At 40.2% G+C, this 21,122-nt stretch overlaps 1 protein-coding gene and 1 long non-coding RNA gene across 2 annotated transcripts in view; one reads left to right on the plus strand and one right to left on the minus strand.

Annotated features, from left to right (window-relative positions):
• PKP2 (plakophilin 2) overlaps positions 1–8,253 on the plus strand; it is a 44,339-nt gene extending 36,086 nt beyond the window's left edge. Inside the window, exons 9-13 of the mRNA XM_027455206.3 lie at positions 706–879; positions 1,479–1,632; positions 3,723–3,912; positions 4,910–4,997; positions 7,350–8,253. Coding sequence (XP_027311007.3) covers positions 706–879; positions 1,479–1,632; positions 3,723–3,912; positions 4,910–4,997; positions 7,350–7,418 — 675 coding nt within the window. The 3' untranslated portion in view covers positions 7,419–8,253. The remainder of the gene's footprint in view (positions 1–705; positions 880–1,478; positions 1,633–3,722; positions 3,913–4,909; positions 4,998–7,349) is intronic.
• Positions 7,631–19,071, minus strand: LOC119718667 (uncharacterized). The gene is made up of 4 exons (XR_011809821.1): positions 18,826–19,071; positions 18,650–18,711; positions 13,960–14,054; positions 7,631–8,480 (listed from the first exon to the last, which is right to left on the minus strand). It is a non-coding gene; the product is annotated as an uncharacterized lncRNA (long non-coding RNA).
• Between the last annotated feature and the right edge of the window lie 2,051 nt (positions 19,072–21,122).

Consider the following 21,122-nt stretch of genomic DNA (forward strand, 5'->3'; position numbering starts at 1 on the left):
GTCGTGTTCAATTGCTGATGGTGCAGGTGACAAAGCAATCACAGTTTCCTTAGTTAAGGGATACTGTCAGTCAGTTTAATCCCTTCTGATGGATCTAAATGGTGTCTGTGCCGTGTACAGCAATTGTGCAAGTGTCCTACCAATGGCTGGGCATTGTGGAATTTTAGCAGTGAAACCAACACAGGGTGACTTGCCAGCTTCCATGGCTTGCTGGCTTTTGGATCTCTTCTTCTGATGCAATGTGGTATGGATCTCAAATATTCTGGCAGCTGGGAGTTGGTGGAGAGAAAAACAGGTATTGGGGTGGGAGAAAGGGAAAGGAAAGGACTGAAAGGACATCCATTATTTTTGCTAGAGTGTATTCCTTCTTCCCCTGTTACATCCACAGCAGGGCTCTAGCATGCTATTTCTCTTTCTCCTTCAGCTCAGCTGCCAATATCAATAGCTAGAGATGCAAAGCAGCTTCTCTCCCTATCTGTTTTCTCTTTTTGGATGGAATAGTCAGTACAATTAAATATTGAAATCTTACAAGTTGCCTAAGAAATATCTGTGTTACATTAATGTTCACTTTCATTCTTATGACAAAAGTAGTCTGTAGTAATCTCTGCAAAATCATCTGGTCATAGAGTTACAAAATTGCTAGTTTAGATTGTGATGCTTTATGTCATATATGATTCTAACAGCTTGATCTGTCTGTATGTTTAGAAGCAGCAGGACACCCCACTACCTGAGGAAAGGAGCAATCCCAGGGGTGTGGAATCGCTCTGGCATTCGACACTGATTAGGATATATCTCTCTTTAATAGCAAAGAGTACCAGAAACTATACCCAGGAAGCATCTCTGGGAGCTCTTCAGAACCTCACAGCTGGCACTGGACCAGTAAGGCAGCTTTTTTCTTTTTTCTGTCACTGCTTTCTTAATGTAAATGCATAGAGTATAGGATTGCAATGCAACGTTCACAGCACTGAGCTCAGATAACCACTGACAAGCCGCTGATTCCCAGGCACAGTCAATGAAATGAAAGAACATTGAAAAGAAAGTCATAACCAGCACTGCAGATATTTCCTGCTTGGCAAATACAGGGATCACTTCTTTTCACTCTGTCTGTGTATGGAATTTGCTAATTCATTGCACAGTGAGGGATGAGTTGATGCTAAAATTGTGAAAGAGGGGTTTTGTGGATCATAATCAGTCCCACGGGGAGAATAAGTCTCTGACACAGCCACACATCACTTTCATGGTGAAGAAACTGATGACCTCTGTCATGTTTTGGCTTAGGAACTGGCCAAAGAGCATGTGGGAAACAGAGGGCTTGAAACTTGATTTATATCACCTTCCTCTTCTGTTGCAACTCATACATAGCATCAGATCTAAAGTAATTTAAATATACTTAAGATGATGCAGAGAACCTACTGCTGTTATTTATGAGGCTATACATTCATCATAATGACATATTATTGCCATGTACCTTACAACAGATGCCATTTGCAGTGGCTCAGACTGTTGTTCGGAAAGCAAATGGCCTTCCAAGTATTCGAACTATGCTGCATGTAAGCCACCCGGCAGTAAAGAAGACAGCAGTATCACTGCTCAGGAACTTGTCTCGCAACACCTCTCTGCAAAATGATATAGGTGAGCAAAGACTAACATCGTCTCTTGGGCTTTCTTTCTCTCCTCTGCTTACTTATTCTTTCCTTCTTTAATAAAGAAACATTCAAAAAAATGTTATGTGGGTTTAGTAGATAACTATTTATGTCAGATACTTGCAGTCCTTATGCAGTGTTAAAGATTTGCCTATGGAATAATCTAACCTGTAGATTTCTGTACATTGTGTATTCCTCATCAGATACTTCTATTGATGTTACTTTCAACAAATAAATAATAGACATAAAATCTACACAGATTTGGACAGGGAGTTTTTCTTCTGCTTAAAATAGGGTAAAGGAAGGTAACTGTTCTGTATGCCACAGGTATATAGTCCTTTGTAAGAATTGTGGAACATCTCCAGTTCTTCTAGCAAAGATCGTATTTTCTTCTCTTATACATAAAACTTTAGAAGCTTGTCTCTTGCACATTTATCTTGTATAACTTTTCAGAAAATGAAGCTAGAAGATGCTACAGAGAAAATAATTGTGTTGGTTTTTTTGAGGGCTTTATTTCTAAAACATTACAATTATTTTCACATCAGAAGACATTTCTATTCTGAGTATTTTCATTTCAATTTAATTTATATTTGAATATTTTTCCTATTGATAGGATAAGTACATTCACATCATTTGTTATTTTCTGTGACCAAAGGGGGAAGGGGAAATTACAGGCCTACAGCTTGTTCATGGGACAGGTTAACCTCCAGAAGTCTGCAGAACAGTCTCCTTGGCACTGTTTAATCTTTACAAAACATTCCAATTAATGAAAATATTATATTACGTTGTTGTGCTGATTTCAAAAGTATAATACATATGGTGTTAAAAATTGCAAGTGGTAAATCCTCTTGAAAGAGTAGGAAGTAACCTGAGAGGATGAAGTCAGGGTTTCTGTAGGAAAAAAAAATTATAAAAAATGGTGGAAAATGCAGAAGCTCTGAAGAAAGTAGCATGAAGCTCTGGAGAAAGGTGCTTCACCTTCACAGTCATTTTCTTTCTTTACACACGGTAGAAGGAACTGTGGGAATTTCAGGTGAACATTTTCTCCATGGAAAGGAGTTATTTTTGATTGACTGTGGATCCACATATTTTTGACATATGTGGATTCAGGTCAAATTATCCAAATAATGTTGGCCGAAAGAAAGGAAGAGCGTAATGTTTCTTAAATAAAAGTGTTTCTATTTAGCAAGCAAAATGAATATATGATACCAGTTTGAGTTAAATTTCATATAAAACGTGAAAATAAAATGATTGGAAAATGAGATTTTTTTTTTTATTTGATCTGAAAAAAATAGCCTGTTCTGAACAGACATATTCAAGACACTGCCAGATGTAAAGATACAGACATTTTCAAGATACTGCTTTCTTAAAATCAATTTACTTGATTTACCAATGAAAAAAGAGACTATCATCTCTGACATAATTGCTTTGACTGATATTTATCATAGGAGGTGTCTCATTCAGTTTTAAAGGTCCTATTCTAAATTGTATGTGATTTTATCTCAATATAAACAAACCTTGTTACACACCCACCTGAAGGAATGAGCAGAAGTCAGAGCGAACAAAATGTTCGCAGTCCAAGTGGCAAACTGGATAAAGAGGACAGAATATCCAGCATGGCCTCATGCTGAGTACAAAAAGCACCTCCTTTTCCAAAATGCCCCCAACTGTTGCCTGGTGCTGCTTTTTACATGGGGATCAACTGGTCACAACCAATTGCTGACCGCTGTAATTTTCTCCACCAGCTCTGGGCATGGACTGGTCCATATGGCCCAGGTCTCCACATTGCCCCCACAAAAACTCGTGCTATAGTCACCCTCCCTCAGTTTGCTGTATACCTGTAACCCGATGATTAGCTAGAGGATGCACATGGTTCCTCAGGAAGTGGCAGCCACTGTAAAATTTTGTGTGGAGGCATTAACCTAAACTGTGGGGATATAATGCAGCTACGAAACCATGACCTTCTGGGGGGAGTAGACAGCACCATGACAGGTGATAATGGGAGGACTGATGTCTTGCAGGATTCCTAGATAAATCTGTACCTGCTAATAATGGAGTTGTCTGTTTTCCAACTTATAGCTAGAGAAGTTTTGCCTGATTTGGTCTCGATACTTCCTGAGTCTGTCCCAGGGTCTGATATTGCCTGTGAAACCACAGCTTCCATCTGCTACACCTTGTATAATTTGACACAGAACAGTTCTCACAATGCACGGCTTCTCCTGAATGCTGATGGCATACCAAAGATCATTACGATTAGCATGAACGACAGGTAAGATGGCTGAGAAGCCTTCCCTCCTTCCCCTCCTCTTCCTCTTTTCCCTTGGGGAAAAAAAAGAACTGCAACCTCTGCTACCTAGGAGGAAAACACTGCGTCTTAAGGTACAAGGCAGCTTAAAAATGACTGCATTGTGAATAAGATACACATATTAGAAAATACAAAAAAATCTCTTGTAACAATTGGTTCATCCACAGGTAAATTTGCCATGCTCCAGCATCCAAAATAGCACCTCCAAAGATGACTACACAATACTAACTGTATTCTAATATGTTTAGCTGGAGACAGTCGTATTTTATCTGTCCCCAGAAAGTTTCTTTATTTCCTATTCTTTGTAACACAGCCCTGATAATCTTTAATTGTTAGCACAATAATACATTTTATAGAAATGATGGAACCATACTTAAGAATTATTTATAAAGTGGCATTATGGATAATAGATTGTGAATTTTCTTCAATCATTCTTTAATAGTTAATCACATGTAACCAATATTCAAACAATAACAAAAAAAGAATAATGTTTTATGAATATGAACAATTATTTTGTTTGCCTTCTTCTCTGTACAAAAAGAAAGAGAAAATTCATCTCATTAAAGGAAGCCTCATGAGGCCCTGAACAGTATTAATCCTGTCTAATTAGCTAGATATTTTACCTGCTGGGAAGATCCTTTAGAATACTTATTATTCTGAGGTTTATTTTCCTCAACTGAATTTGAATTAATATGATAGCTTTTCTAAGATTAAGTCTATAGAGTACTTCATTTATCTATAATTTTGCAGAATAAGTTAAGCAGGAAGGTACATTTCATTTGCTTCAGTAGTCAGGACAGCACGAGGTGCGCTAGAATGCCTAAAGAGCAAGAAAGCAGCATTTAAGAGGAAAGGGTGACAGAACAAATGCTACGAGGTTACATATTCTGAAGTCTACATATGCACTGTGATTATGAAGTGGGAATTTAAACGTTTTATCATTCTTTTTTCAAAACTGCAGTAACATGTTCAGCAAAGCTAGTAAGGCTGCTTCGGTCCTCCTCTGCTCCTTGTGGTCACATACTGATCTCCACAATGCTTACAAAAAGGTAAGACCTGGCTTGTAGCAGAAACATTTAATCTGTCCTTTCAGGTCTATTTCAGGTCTCGTTTGACCTCTGTGGCTCTTAGCATTTCTGCGCTATTACTTGATAGGATTTCAAGGGATCTCTGAATTTGGTGTTTCTCTTACTCGTGTATAGCATGACCAGCAGCTCAAGGGAGGGGATTCTGCCCCTCTGCTCTCCTCTCGTGAGACCCCGCCTGATGTGTTGCGTTCAGTTCTGGGTCCCCAGCACAAGGACATGGACCTGCTGGAGCATGTCCAGAGGCCATGAGGGTGATCAGAGGGTTGGAGCACCTCTCCTATGCAGACAGGCTGAGGGAGTTGGGGTGGTTCAGCCTGGAGAAAAGAAGGCTCCGGGGAGACCTTACAGCAGCCTAAAGGGAGCCTAAAGGAAAGCTGGGGAGAGACTCTTAGTCAGGGAGTATAGTGCCAGGACAAGGAATAATGGCTAAAAACTAATAGAGGGAAACTTCAGATTACATATTAGGAGGAAATTCTTCACTCAGAGGGTAGAGAGGCACTGGAACAGACTGCCCAGAGCAGCTGTGGCTGAAAGTGTTCAAGGCTAGTCCAGATGGGGCTTTGGGCAACCTGGTCTGAGGGGAAGTGTCCCTGCCCATGGCAGGGGATGATTACAGAAAATCTTGCACAAGCAATCAATGCCCTTAATTTTCGCCCATCTTTGTTCATATTCTCTCCCTCTGCAGTTTTATATGCACTGGAAAAGTTTATGAAAAATGTTGCTGCTGCCTGCCAGATCAGATAGCGAGAAGAAAATGCTTAGTAGCTGTCCATCCACCACTGACTGAAAGAACCTGACACAGAGGGCATAAGATGCTAGCAAAAGCAAATGAAGGGCAAAGCAGGTTCTTGCTTTAAACCCAGAGCAGTTTTGTTCTCTTTATTGTTTGCATGTTCTGTAAGCCCAGGGACTAGTTATATCCAAACAAAATGGTACAGCCAGGAAAAGGTTTGGCAAACAGTTACTGCCATAGTCAAAATCAAACAAAAAATGACCAGCATGAATCAGCCAGCCAACAAACCAACTTGTTTCTTTCCTTTTGAGGCTCTATAAGTGCTTTTTCTATGCACAGCTGGGTTGACTTCAACCTGCCTACCTCCAGCTTGCATTTCAAGCTGTACTCATTCCCTATTTTCCTGCTGCTTAGAATTTGTCACCTAAAATTCCCAATAAGCTAAAATTATCCCATTTTCCCAGCCTTCAGCATGTTAGCCAGTTTGTTTCTTAACAAAGTAACAATGCAACTGAAGGCTTCTAGCTTTACAAAAATAAAAATAATAATAATAAAAAAAAAACATTAAGAACTGTAAATTTTTTATTCCAATTTGCTCAAGGAAATTTACATAATACAGTATCTTTTTACAGTCTTGCATCATACTCAGCAGTATGCTGCCTCACAAACCAGAAATCTGCATTCAAGAAAAAGGGTCCTGGGACCATAACACAATATCCCAGAAGGCACAAATTTTCTGAAGTCTTTGGTATTTTGGATGTGCATATAAGACACATATGTCTAATCTGATTTTCAAAAATCCTGATTACTTGCTGTTCCTGTATGAATCATGGCCCCTAGAGATCCCAGGTACAGCACTGAAAACTTAAGGTGACCTAACATCTGGATATTTTTTTTAAAGTCAGCCTAATAACCAATGGAAATCATGTGATCAAATGAGATTGATACAATCCTGAGGCATTTTGGAATTGTCCTGAACTCTTTGTTCAGATAGAGTTAATCTCAGGTGACATTAGCAACCTAGAGTTACGAGTCTGTAGAGCTGAACTAGAGGAATAGGCTGCCCATACAGTCATTGGAGAGTTAAGCAACTCCCAACAACAATTCATAGAACTACAGAATATCCTGAGTTGGAAGGGAAGAAGACTCATTAAACCAACTCAATCAAGAATCATTGAGTCCAACTCCTAGCTCTACAAGGGACCACCCAAAAGCCAATGACCACTGCCTTGGGGAGCCTGTTCTAGTGCCCAACCACCCTCTGGGTGCAGAACCTTTCCCTAACGCCTAGCCTGACCCTCCCCCATCCCAGCTGTATGCCATGCCCTCAGGTCCTGTCGCTGTCCCCATCCCCAGAGAGCACAGCATGCCTGCCCCTCTGCACCCCTCGTGAGAGAGCTGTAGAAGACCTTTTCACTTATCTTAGTCTAAACTGAGTCACTTTGGGGAGATGCATATTCTGTCTCTGTCTGCCTAGACCTCTGTCATGACTCCCTACCTAGTTTTATGCAGGTAAACTCACCTTTCCCTTGCAGAATTGGCACTGAAGGTAATTAATTATTCTTTCTTTCATTCCAAAGGCTGACTTTAAGAAGACAGATTTCATCAATACCCGGACCATGAAAGCCTATAACTCATTAAAAGACTGAGTCAAGTCATAACACGACTGAAGATAAAGGAGATAGTACATCAATTAATGTAACTATCTTCATCTGGTTGGTGTTGCTATCACAAACCAGGAAGTATCTCAGAAAAAAAGAGGCTGACTGTAGACTTCAGTGGCCTGTGATAGCTGACCTGTGTTTTTAATTCTAATCACACTGTCACTGTGTATATCAATGTATAAATAACCAAAGATGGATTCTTCAAGACAGCTGAGGTGAAGTTTCATTTAGGTTTACCATTTTTCAGAGTTTCAGATTGCCTTTAGTATAATAGGCATTTATACAGAGAGGTTTGAAATGCTGATTGGCAGCAAATTATTTTCAGATTGTTTTATACAAATAGTTTTCTACTGTGGGTAAGCATCAAGTGCACTGCTCAGGACATAGTATTTTTTCACCTGTTTTTTTCTTCACATAAGAATTTCCAGACCGTGAGTATGCACAAGAAGCTGTTTCACCACCTGCACTGTAAAAGCACCAAGGCAGTTAAAATGACTATTTTTATATTACTTATATTCATGTGCTCACTGGTTCTTAAACCTCTTTCCTTTGAGATATCATCAGCAAAAGAAACAAACTTGATTTTACATATGTCTCCTTATTCCTGGCTCTCCTCATCCTTGCTCACGTCGCTGTTGGAATTGATAACTCTGTCCAGAAAGGGTTTTCTCTAGAAGCAATATGTCAGCCACTTTGGGTTGAACTTAGATCCATCATTCTTTGCTAATTGTTGGAAGAGTTAGTTGCTGGTGATTCAGTGATTATTTTAAGAAAAATCACATTTTCAAACCAATTCTGTTGATTAAATATAGTAAAGGGAGTGGAGTTGTGTCTTTATTTTTGAAGAAATAGATATGTATACGCAAGATTAGGATAATTGCTGCTTGAGGAATTCATCTGATCATATTCTTTTAGTTGAAATCATCATCCTCCCTACAGCAAACACCTGCAGTGTGATAACTGACGGACTATGTCTGCACATGTGGAAATAGGTAACAGGAGGAGACAAATTCCTAAACACCTGAAGGCTGTTCCCATTATGTGATCCTAGGAGAGGAAAAAGAAGCATTAAAAATCCCTGTCTGATGCCTTTAGTGAGCAAGACTTATCTCAACAAACCAGCAGTTAAATTGTCCATTAAGCCAATTGGACATAAATATGTAAATATGTAAAGCTCTGTGTATTGGATTATGAGTTGACATGATCTGGCATTACTCTGCTAATCAGAGGAGCTAAGCAACGTTTATGGCAACCAAAACTTTGGCATATTCATTCACAGCCCTTCCTGCAATAAAGGAATCTGTACTGTGCCCCCACCCTGAACTGCTGGCACAGCAGCTACCACAGCTCTCCTTGCCCAGAAGGGTATGGCTAATCCTCTAAGCAGAGACCTCACAGAGGAGAGCATCAACCCCATTCATTTCAACAGTTCTGGCCAAAGGTTTAGCTCCCAGAATAAATGTACAGCCAGCAGACTGTGACATTGTACCATGTCCAAACATATTTCTGAATATTAGGGAGCTAAATTCTGCTTGTAGATGCATAGTTCTGCTAGAGTCCCCAGGAAGTCACACACCTGCATGCAGAACAAAATGTGTCCTAGAAGTTAAACAAACAACCCTGTTTTCCTAGCACAGGTCATTTTCATAGGTCTGTTGGCCCTTCACATTTGCTTTGAATAATACAAATCAAATGCATTCCAGTAGGAGGTTTGAAAAATACTATTGTTTTTTAAAAGGTCATTTTAAAAATACACCAGGTCCAAAAACAACATAGGGGAGGGGAATTTATAGCACGTCATGTTGAGAAAAATATTTTTATATATTTTAAAATATGACAGAAAACAGACAATTAAAATCTAACTTTATCTCCTAACTTGTTAACCCCAATAATGCTGCATACACCACGAATGAATAAAGAGCAAGAAGCCTGAACAAGTTTACTTTCCATGCATAAAAGTAGTGGTAGTGCAAGTTAACATACAGAAAGCAAACTACAGACACAGAAGCACAGGAATGAAGAACTGCAGTCTAAAGATCAGGGAGAGGGCTGTTAGAAATAGTCAAGCACTGGTTTACTTCTGTTAAACTCACACTCAGTTAAAAAGAAGACACACCAATGTTGGGAATCTTTAGGCATTCTAGTTAGTCTAACTCCCAGTAAGAGATAACTAAGAATAGGGTGCAAACTTTTTGAGTTGTTTCTACAGATAGTGTCTCTTTAAAATCACAGTGGTGTTCAAAAGTCGCAGAGAGGAATGTCAGGCCTGGCAACAACTGAAAGCTATAAACATGGATGAGAAACAATGACACGCCTTATTACAACTGATCTCCTACTTGTATGTAATCAAAAACATTTCAGCAGGATTCCAAAGAAAGCAACGAATGTTAGAGAAATAATAAAGTGTTCTCTCTAACACACACACACACAAAAAAAACCTGTCCTTGGTCTTTGTTATTATTAGTGAAACTCCTTGCTGGAATGTAACAAATGTATTTTCAAATCTTACCCCTTCTTTTTAAAGGGCAAATTCATTTCTGAATTAAATCTAGGTACAGCGACTGAGACTCCTACAACCGGAGCCTGAAAGCATCAGAGTACTCTCGCAAATAATTTGTTTATACTTTCACGATCTGTTACAACTCTGTCCAGTATTGCTGAGCTGTCAAGGCACCACGAAATTTCTGTCTTTGTTCCTCTTTAATTGAGCTAAACTTTATTTTGCTAGTAAACTTTACCATGGGCCATATCACTACTGAATCATCCTCGCCATAGTCTTGGATTTGGGAAATAAAACTTTCCCACTTGCTCTTACAGAGAGGAGAGCCGAGACCTTGACTTTAAATGGGCATCCAGATGGTCTGGATGGCCATCTGATGGGCATCCAGAAAGTCTTTGGCTGAACCAGGAACTGACCCCAGGTCATCCTATGCTGAGATAGTGTCTTACCCACAACCAAATAAAACAATAATGTTGTACTAAATACCAAAGACTACAGAGATCAATTCATTGCCAAGACAGTAGCCATTGCTTCCCTCATTTCATCCTCTTATCTTTTTTTTTTTTTGGTATCATTGCTCCTAAATATTATTGCCTTGTGCTCTCCTTCCCTTACCAAGTAGAATAAAGCTATATAAAATATTGCACTGTGCATGTGCACAGTGTTTAGGTTAATTTTTTTGTTTGTGAGGTTCTTACTTTGCATAGGAATTGTATATATTAAAGTGTGAATCAGAGACAGAGGGCGTCCCTGAAGAGCTGATGATCTCTCACACAAAAGCCAAGTAAACATCTGGTGCTTTATGGAGGAGAGGGGCAGTGGCAGGACTGCAGTGATACAAGAGCTGGCTACAGGTAGATTGAAGCCGTAACTAGCATTTCCTGCATGACATCTCTCAGTTGAAAGAGGCATTTATGGAGATGCCATTTGGAGATTTGATCTCCAATTAATATAGAGAGATTTGAATTCCTTCATTCTGAAGATAGGGTGCTTTGCTCAGAAATAAGACCACAATCATCTGCAGAAGGAACAAAAAGACTGCCAAGGTGATACCTTTAGTCTGCATGTTCACTAGTAATATAAATAGTAGAGCCTGAGCCCCTGGGTGAGCACAAAAAATGATGAAGATAGAGGGGCTTTTTAGGGTGACCTTAGCTGCTGGTTAAGAGGGCAATGTCTTTGGGAAAGTTCAAAAACTTAACAAAGCCCACAAAGGTCATAAGATAATGGTCCCAGCTAGAATAGCTGTGTTTGTCTTGGAATAACAACAAAATCAATTGGTAACGTAAAATCAACACTGAACTCTGCCTGGAAAGCACAGTGTGCTTCAAGATACATTAGAAGACTTTAGTTTAACCCACACTGGACACTTGGCATGGTCCAATTAAAAACTCAGCAAGAGTTTAAACGCCATACAACCTCTGAAGGCTGGAGAACCTTAGGTGAGCTGTAACTGAGATTAAAACAAAGCCCGTGGGGAAAAAAAAAAAAAAAAAAAAAAAAAAAAACTGACAAGAAAAAGTAGGGAAATAAAGAGGAGACTTTTTTTTAAACTTCTGTTTTAAAAAAATAAATTCTTTGTAATAAAAATGTTGCTTGGCAGCATGGAGGGGAGGGGTTGCACGGTGTGTTTGTGCTGTGGTTACCTTTGTGTTTGCATAGCACTTACAGCTAGGTAACATGCAGGATGCTGCACAGAGAACAATGGAGGCTTTCAAAAACAACTTCTATCCTTGAGGAGAGACAGGGCAGCCACGTGGGCTGTCAGCTCGCTCTCTTTGCTAGCACATCGGATTAGGTGTGTTGTCTGGGTCCTGCTTTCAGCCTGAAAAGAAAGCTGGGATTTTAGGAATTTTAGCCTGTTTTTGCTTTGTTTCATAAAATAAAATAAGGATCCTGAAGATGTTTCTCCCTTCATGAAGTTAGGAAAAAAAAAAAATTGGCTAATATGATGCATATAGCCTTCATATAATATCTTATTTATAGAATATTTGTTGTTTTAAAAGCATATGGAAGAAGATTGTAATTCCTTTTCAAAACAAAGGGAGACTGTGATGAGAAATATCAGGTCAGATAATAGATATGCTGATGAAAAGAAGGATCTACAAAGATTTGCAAGGTTTTAGATTTACAAACCTGGAAATATTTGCAAGCAGCATTGCTGTAGACTTTTTTTAATTGTACTACCACTCTGCCTGAAAATACTTAAAATCTGAAAGTCAATAACTGATGCTTCAAGAGAAGTGTTCCTGCAGATGTTATTGTGGAAGTTTTGGCACAAACGACATAAATGACACAAGGAGAAGGAAGAAAACATGTCTCCTCATGTAACAGGCTGAAGTAGGGGTGCTTGCAAGAGGTGTAGGTGCCAGAGCAGTTGGTTCATCGAGGAAGAGGCAGGAAAGCCAGAGCGTAGGGATGAGGGAAGGGAGCTGGCTCCTCTCTAGTGAGAGGGGAGGGGTGCCAAAACTCCAGTGAGAAGTGTTACCAGCCATGGTTGGGCAGCAAATGCTACCCTGGCAAAAAAAGAGAGAGAAAGAGAGATCAGTAACCTGTGAAAGTGAAGAAGGCTAAGCAGTGGGTGTGGAAAAGGAGAAACTTCAGAAGCTCTGAAGTTCACAAGGCCATCAAGGTCAGAGGTGCTTCCTGCACCTCCAGCACAAAGGGCATCTCTCAGGAGACCCTTGCTGCAAGCCCTGTCAGGCTGCATGCAGCTCTCTCCAGCTCATGCATGGAGTGAATAAAAAGCTGGGTTTGCTATTGCCAAGGTTTAGGGGCTGGGTGTTGCTCAAAGAGTTTTGTTTTGCAGGTTTGTGAGGTCCTACACATCGGGAAAACAGCATTTTCTGACACTTGCATTGTGTGCAGCCACGTCTGCAGGCTGGCAGCCTGGCCAGGGCTGTGCCTGCTGAGTAAGTGTGTACTACTGCTCCACCAAGGAGGTTTTTCCTCATTAGATCAGATATTTACTGCTGTTACATGGAAATATAGATAGATTCACCATTACCTGGGCTTAGGGCTGCAATTAAATTATTGTGGGAGTAATTGTGGATAGTAAAGACAGCACAGTTAATTCAGTAATCTACAATATGCTTGGTCTATAAAAGAAGAGGTATTTAGTACACCTGAAAGACAAGGACCTGTGGTTTGCAGATAACCTCAAATTCTTTACATTTACTGCAGTGGGTACAGGCGTGAATTTGTTAAAATGGCATAAGAAGAGAAAAAAGCATAAGAGCATGTGGTAGCCTGATCTAAGAAGATGTTTATATACAGATTTAAAAGCTGGTCCCTACTGTTGCCATTCTGTGCATTTTTCAATGGAAGAATCTATTTCGCGTCCTCCTGTTCTGACTTGGGGAACTTGTCCGCAGGCCAGTTCCCCCAGAGGACTTCAACCACAAAACATCGGGGTCATGGTGCCCACTCTGTTCCCCCTTATGCTCACCTTCCCTCCAGGGCAGTCCAGCTTGTGGCTGCCACCCCAGCCCATCCTTACTCTGTGCAAGGCTCTACCTGCCTGCACACGGGCACAGGTAGGTACCTGGTATTTTTCCCCATTGCTGCAGCAGAAGCAATGCTCTCAACTAGCAAGACACCGTGTGTCCTGCTGGCTCTCCACCAGTGTCTGCTCTAGCAGCGCTGGGCAGGATGCCAGGCAGCAGCAAGACCTGTGGGGGGGTTCATGAAGCAGACACATGGCCCATGGGATGGATTCTGTGGATCCTTGAACAAAGCTTGGGTGGACATAGCACTGCAACCTGGAAGGGGTTGAGCAGTACAGAGGCCGCTTTCTGCTGTTCCTGTGGGCACTCATTCCTTGGAAAATGCACTTAGCAGCACTGATAAACTATTGTGTTACCAGTGCTTGGCAAAACACTTGGAAAAGGCATGTCCACTCTCAGGTGCTCCATTAAAATCAGCAAATAGCAGCTGGTTGATTCCCAGCCAGGAGACAAAGCAAAGGTAAATACAAAGCAGCCCTGAATAATGGTTCCCGATCTCTAGCATGCTTACACCACCCACTTTGCAGTAGATGCATGCGTTGTTCTATCTCCATTTCTATTCGTGCAGCCTGGTTTTATGGCCTTGGCTAGGATTTTTTCTCCATAGACATGCAGCTGCAAAAAAAAAAAAAAAAAATCAGTATAACATTGCAAGCCAGAGAAACCTCTCAACAAAATTTGTGTTAAACACTCGTTACTCACAGTTTGGGCAAGAGAACGTTCTCCTGATTGCTCAGGGTGTCACTGGCAAGATTACTCCTTTCCTTTGGCTATGGGTGGTTCTCAGTTCTGTTTGGGAGCAAAGCCCCAGCACGACCTTGCATCTTCACAGGAGTGGCATCAAATAACCCATAGCTGCCCCTTTCCACTGCTGTCCATTTAACAAAGACATCTATCACATTACTGAAGGCGGATGAGGGAGCAGTTTAATTTTTGCATTCGTGCCATTTAACGACAGCCTTCTTTTTGGATAAGAGGAGAAAGGTGAGGAGGAGAAAAGAGGTTTCTGAGATCGTCCTGATATTTTTTCTCTTTTCTTTCCTCCTAAAATGAACAAAATATGATTCTTTCCCCACAGACCTCCAAGAGAACACAATGTTTTGGGGGCACATCTTTGTATAGGCTAGCTGTATACATGCTGTACACCACAAGTCATTTTTGCTGTGGTTTAGCAGAGAGTCTCTTAAGTTGACACCAGACAAAAGCGAGACCAGAAATAATCCAGCAGTTCCATCTCCTGTAAATTTTGCACTGAAGTCAGGGTAACACATTGCTTATCCCTATACAAGCCAAAACCCATCCCCAGACACAGAAAGTCAGGACAGGGTGGAGGGAAGAGAAGCTCCCAAAACAAAGGATGTTTCAAGTGTGGCTGGAGGATTGTCTTGCCAAAACAAAGTAAGATAAAGCTGTTCAGGTCTGTCTTCGTTTCAACAGCAACTGTGTTAACACATTATTTGCTCATAGATCTACACACTTCCCCCTGGTGAGTGGGTTAAGGTAGCAGCAGTGCAATACAGCCACACACACACAGGGGAGATGTCACCAGTTGTACCACACAGCAAACAGAAACAAGCGAGTTATCCACAGGGCAAATTCAGGGGGAGGATAAACTAAGTGACCACTAGAAGTTCCTTCCAACCAGCGTTTCTATAACTTTATGGTTGGAATCTTTCTGCTCCGGTGTGACATACATTAATTTATGTGGACAACTGTGGACAACTCAGTTGTTTCTATTCTGTGTATGGCAATTGCTGACAGGAGGTGATGTTCCAATGGTGCTTAGTGTTTACTCTCCAGTCATACCATATAATCTCAACAATATTTTACAAGCCTCTATGCATGAAGTGAAAACTTGACAAACCACTTCAGGTTCATGAGGACAGAAAGAGAAATTCCTTGTGCTAACTGTAGCTTAAAACTAGGAAATCTTTTCCAGTTGAAGGCAGTCCCATCCGCTAGCTGGAGAATCAAGCTCCACGTGGCCTTGCCTAGGTGGAAGAATTAACCAGAGAAACATTTGTTCCAGTTGACATTAATGTTAACTTGGTTTCCTGTTATTTTAATCAAACCAACAGTTCTGCTTCCATTAGATTTCATATAACTCTTACTTGAAAGGAAAAGTACATGCTGAGGAGAAAAAAAGGAAAAAAAAAGAAAAGCCATAGCAACAAAAGAGCTTCCCCGTATCTATTTTCAGACTCTACTGTACTTGTGCTCAAGCCTTGATTTTTCACAACACTGGCAGCTTCCTTTGCCATACTTTTATCTGTTTGTCTTCCCCTTTCAGTAAAACTCTCACATTACAGCTGTAATAGCCACCATCAGTCAGACTGGGCAAGCTTTGGAAATTCCTTTAATCAACTCACTAATCAAGAGCTTATATGTGAACCCCACATCAGGAAGCAGTTCGATCTCTTAAAGAACTTAGAGCCTCACCTAGGTGATGAATGAGCAGTGCAGTCAATTGTGAAAGAGGTCTCAGACAAGGAGGAAACCTAATCTTGTTCATTAGCTGTCTTCACCAGCTATAGTCAATAGATGGCTTCCAGACAGACTACAGTCCTAGGCCCTCAGTGTAAATATTTGTATGACGTGGCAGTAATTTTTCTCAATACAGTTACCGTAGAGAGAAATTACCACGTTCAATAGGTAATGATATTAGAGGTTATCATTATGTAAAGCACTAGGACTTGGATGTATAGATTAGTTTTTGTTTCTGGGCCATCATTCTGTTTCTTGTTTGTTCGTTGTTTCTTAAAGAAAAGAGAAAATTATAATCAGAGGAAAAGACAAAAAGCTAGAAATGACTATAGAAGTTTGGTTCATTTGAAATTTTGGAGCTTCTTTTATAATTGTAATGCTAACTTACAGATCAGTTTTATTCTTTTTTTTTCCAACATCTGTTAGAAATGCTAGTTCACCTGGGAACCTAGATATAAACAACTGATGGGTAAAAGAGGTGCCCATGGAGCTGGAGCCTACATTTCTAAACATATTTAGAACCTATTTCCTACACAGGTAAGGGCAATGGGAGAATAACTGGGCTTGTGGGGGGCATTTAGTAGATAGGAAAAGTTTGTACTGCATCTGTCACTTAGTAAATGATGAACTAAGTGAAAGAAAGAAACATATCACAGCTCAGGAGGGAACAGACACATTTTAAGAAATTGTAAGAAAGAACTTCATACTGAAATAATTCGTTTGTTATGTCTCCAAAGCAGAATACCACCATAATCCGCTACTCTAACAGCACTGATGTTGGAGGTTGTATGTTCACAAGGTAACTCCCAGGTTTCTTTTATAGATGATGGAAAACTAAATGAATATCTGCTAAAAGCTTAATCTCAGTATTGATATTGATCAACTTCAGTTATAGTTCTATGAAATATATGAACTAGTTAGCACTAATTACTAACAGAAGAGCTAGTCCTGTCAGTACAAAACAGAGAGGAATGCAAGCCTGAAGAGTCCAAGCACGGAGTCCAAGTACAAGGCAATTGAGTGAGGGGAGATAAGTGGTTTAGGAATCACCAAAGACCTTGCCACTCAGGAAGACTGGAGTCTGGAGTCTTTCTTTCAAGATGTTGGAGGCCCTAAGAAGCCTAGGTGCCATCACAAATCATGTATGAAACTGAATTTTATTCCTCAAACAGGTACACCCTTTAAGAAAAGAAAAAAAAATCCTGTAAGGCTATGTAGAGACAGAACTACACTGTAGAATTGCCTATCTAAGCCTCAGCACACACAAAAGTACAACCAGAACTCTGTGCTCAAATCTCATTATCTGTATAAATGTTGTGGTTCAGAACGTGCAGCAGGAAAAGACCAACAGGTTTTACCTGTTCTGGAAGACCTTGCTGGATTCCCACAGTGAAAGGTAATCTATTTATTATTGCTCACCTGTCAGATCAATGAAAGCCTCTTGGCATCAGTAAAGCCTGTTATGAACCTTGTGCCCTGCTTTGGCTTGTCTGGAAGAGCAGTGGCTGAATTAACCTCACCTCTTCCATCTCAGATGCCACAGGAACATAGCTCCATTCTACCCTAAAATATTCACCTCAGGTTACTCTCTGGTGATAATCCACACCACTTTCTCAGCAGAGTACTAAAGTGATAGTTTGTTGTTGTTGCAGTTGCTTTTGTAATACTCTAAAAAGGCTTATTAAAAGGACTGTTTTGGCACCAGGTGGAATTTCCGCAGTGTCCACTGGGAGCCCACACATGTCATGAAGATACAGGGCTGTATTTGACAAAAATATAATAAATTTTTTAAAAGTCAAAGATACTATCAAAACTGTTATTTAAGGCAATAGGAGTATTTGTAGCAATTCAGCATTCCAGAGCAGCATAACAGTTTAGAAACAAAACAATCTCCACTCCTGGCAATGGTTACTTACCCCTGAGGACCTGGAGGCATTTTATTAAAAAGTTCAGTTTCATCACTATATACTAACCTGAAAACCTGCTGGGTTTGGATTGATTTTTTTGTTTGTTTGTTTTGAACAGACATATCTGATTTCAGTTGATATATCACTTTGGAAGGGGGTTGTACTTTACTGATGTCCTGTAGCAGCAACGTGCACTGGGGAGCCCTCGTCAGTATAAAACACATGTGGCTGTGAGTCCATGTGTCCCGTTCCCATCCTTATTGGGACAGATAAGAAAAGGAAGGTCTGTGTATCTTATGGTTACAGAACAAACATGCATTAGCTAAAATAGAAATGTACTGTGATAGTATTTTTAAAATAAATAGTTTGCACTTACTATAAAAAATAATAATAATAAATTAATAATAGGTTTTCAGAATGTACAAGTCATCAGTCGATGCCACAGCTCAACAAGCCTGTGCTCAGCTATATAAACCAGCTTGGTGCAAACAGATCTGCAGCCCAGATTCAAGCCCAGGCTAAGATTAAGAAAAATTACACAACTGTATCTCAGCTACATGATCAAAATTCTGAAGAAATCCTTTCCAGAGACCAGAAGGATATAGATAAAACTATCACTTAACCTACCGCTTTCTGACAGTTTGCATGGCCTCAGTGATTTCTCTCATCTCCCTGATCTAAACTTTGGCTGCTAAATACTTGATGGTATTTGCAGGAGGGTGAAGCTTAGCAGTGTCATGCCACCTTTAAGGGCAGAAGCACAGTACACTTCATTTTTTAGAAACTTTATATATTTGGACATGAATTGAAAGTACTTACTTCAAATAAAGTGCTTTCTTCCCCTCATTCAGGCAGACAAATCATTTTCAATTTTTCAATTGCTGTTAAAGAAACATGTTACATAAGAGCACTGATGCTGCAAGCAGCACTACCTGCCTTTACGAGCACTCTGCTGCAAGCATGGCAGGTTCAGGCATTGCCTGGCTTTACTCCACCTTCAAGGCACAACAACTACCAACTACTTTGTTGTTGTTGTTGAGATTTATTGCTTCTGACAGGCAACTGTAGCTTATATGTATTTTACAACTCCCACACACTCTGCAAGAGCTACCTCATGCAATATGCTAGCTCAGGGGCACCCTTTTGCCAGGAGAGTATTCATATCACCTGGGCTGTTTTTACAAGGTGTGAAATCTATTCAGGTGCACTGAATTCCAGTGTCTCTCATATATATGCACAGCTGTGTGTCTCTACAAATTTCTGCACATTGGTTATGAAAAGACTGTCTTCAGAACTGAAGGAAAAAAAAATCAAATAATGAAAGCTGGGAAGGAGCAAGAGTATCATTACATTTTTTAGTCTGTCCTCTCATGTTTCCAGCATATGCTCTGCATGGGAACAGAGAGGAAGAGTCTAACCATAATTCAATTACAGCCTTAATGATAGTCTAATGTCCATGTCCACAAGAATTCACAGTACTTTACAAGTAACCCAACCTCCATCAGCAATAGCAGTATTTGACCTTGGCTTACTACTAACGCTTCATGTGGTTGAAGTGCTTAGATGCCAGCTGCGTGTCGGCAGCAGGCTGCAGTTCTAAAAATTAGTGTGCTTCATTTTGCTCAGCAATATTAAAAAACACACAGGGTAATTGCGGCTGGCTAAGCAATTTGTGCAGAACTCTGAACCTGCCTGAACTGTTCTCTCATCTGAAAGTGACATACCGTTTACAAGTTTCATTTGGCTAGAGGCTTTAACTTATGTTTCAGCATTATGCTGAAGTGGTAGCTTCGTTTCGCACTGCACAGGCCCATCCCATGCCAAGAGAAGGCCAGATGCGTAGATAAATGCTTAAGAGAACGCACTTTGGCAAGCCATCTCCACAATCCTGGAAAGAGGCAATTCCGTGCCAGGTTTAGATGCAGCCTTTTTCTACTAATGACTGTTGCCATTAGAACATGTCTGCAGCGCATTTACCACCATAAAGTTAACTGTAGAAAAGTGAGAACAGAAGCATATTTATGTTATCACTTCTAAATCTTCTCTGTACAGACAAGAGCAGCAGTGACTTACCTAACCAGCATTACTACAAACTCACCCAGCATATTAAAAAAAATACAAATACAGAAAACCAAGAAGATGCTGTTTCTTACTCTGGACAGTGCAAAGAAAAATGAAAGTGAGAGTTGGAAGGGTAAACGGCTCAGGTGAACCAGAACAGCTGTTATTCCTAGCCTGGTTTGGGCAAGGAAGTCATTGTCAAAAGCAAACCCTTTGTGTTTTAGAATACCCTCTTGAGAAAGATAATACCTATCATAGCCTCCCACAACACATTTTTTGCCAGAATCACAAATATAGGAATATGGATTGTTTTAATGTTGTGAAATGTTTAAGAAGTTATTATTCATCTAGGAAAGCCAGCTGGGGGCTCTCCCTGAAGCATCAGTGCTGAACTACACTACCGACAAGGTGAGAGCCAATCTGTGCTGCTGCCATGTGCTGTCCCCTGGGAGCACAAAGCCAGGCAGCACCTGTGTGCCAGGGAAGACAGGATCCAACTGTTTTTGAGAACCGTCTGGAGATCCTGAGCAAAAACTGTTCCCAGTTCATGCTCTGAGCATAGAAGGATTTGTGCTAGTCTAGGTCCTCTAACAGCAATACTGAAAACATGCTCTAAGCATTTGAGAAAATTACAATTCTGCCATGGCCAGAAGGTGGCTTAATTAAAATAACTTGATTTTCAGATAGTACGTAACATTTTGTATTTCAGCTCTATAGTTTTCTAGCTTTGAAGAAGCTTACATCTGCTCAGATTTCTTCTTAGGAAAATAAGTTTCCTCTCAAAAGGAATGCTCACAGTGGTTTTTGGTTGCTTGCTTGTTGTGTTTGTTTTTTGTTTGTTTGTTTTTCCCCTAAAAAATCAATCCCGATACTTGTCTATCACCTGTGCTTTATATTCTTTTCTACTTCTCATATAAAAAGAGGCACGTGGGAAAAAAAAAAAAAAAAAAAGTGTTACAGCAAGAGCTGTAGAACACCCAGTTCCGTGTCCACCTAAAAAGTTTGACCTGTATTAAGTTAACTATTGTCTAACTGCTTTCTTTTCAGTCTCAGTGCAGTATTAAAGTTAGCCAAGTCAAATGCCTAAGTTCATTTTCAACTTTTTAAGTAGATCAGGCAGTACTCTAAGAGGACCACAGAGCTACATGCAATATCTTGCTAAGGTAAATAAGGAGATAGAAGCATGGACCAGAACAGACCATAATCACTGATATAATAAAATACATGTTAT

Source organism: Anas platyrhynchos, chromosome 1, assembly GCF_047663525.1.
Source record: "Anas platyrhynchos isolate ZD024472 breed Pekin duck chromosome 1, IASCAAS_PekinDuck_T2T, whole genome shotgun sequence".
In the NCBI taxonomy this organism is placed as follows: domain Eukaryota; kingdom Metazoa; phylum Chordata; class Aves; order Anseriformes; family Anatidae; genus Anas; species Anas platyrhynchos.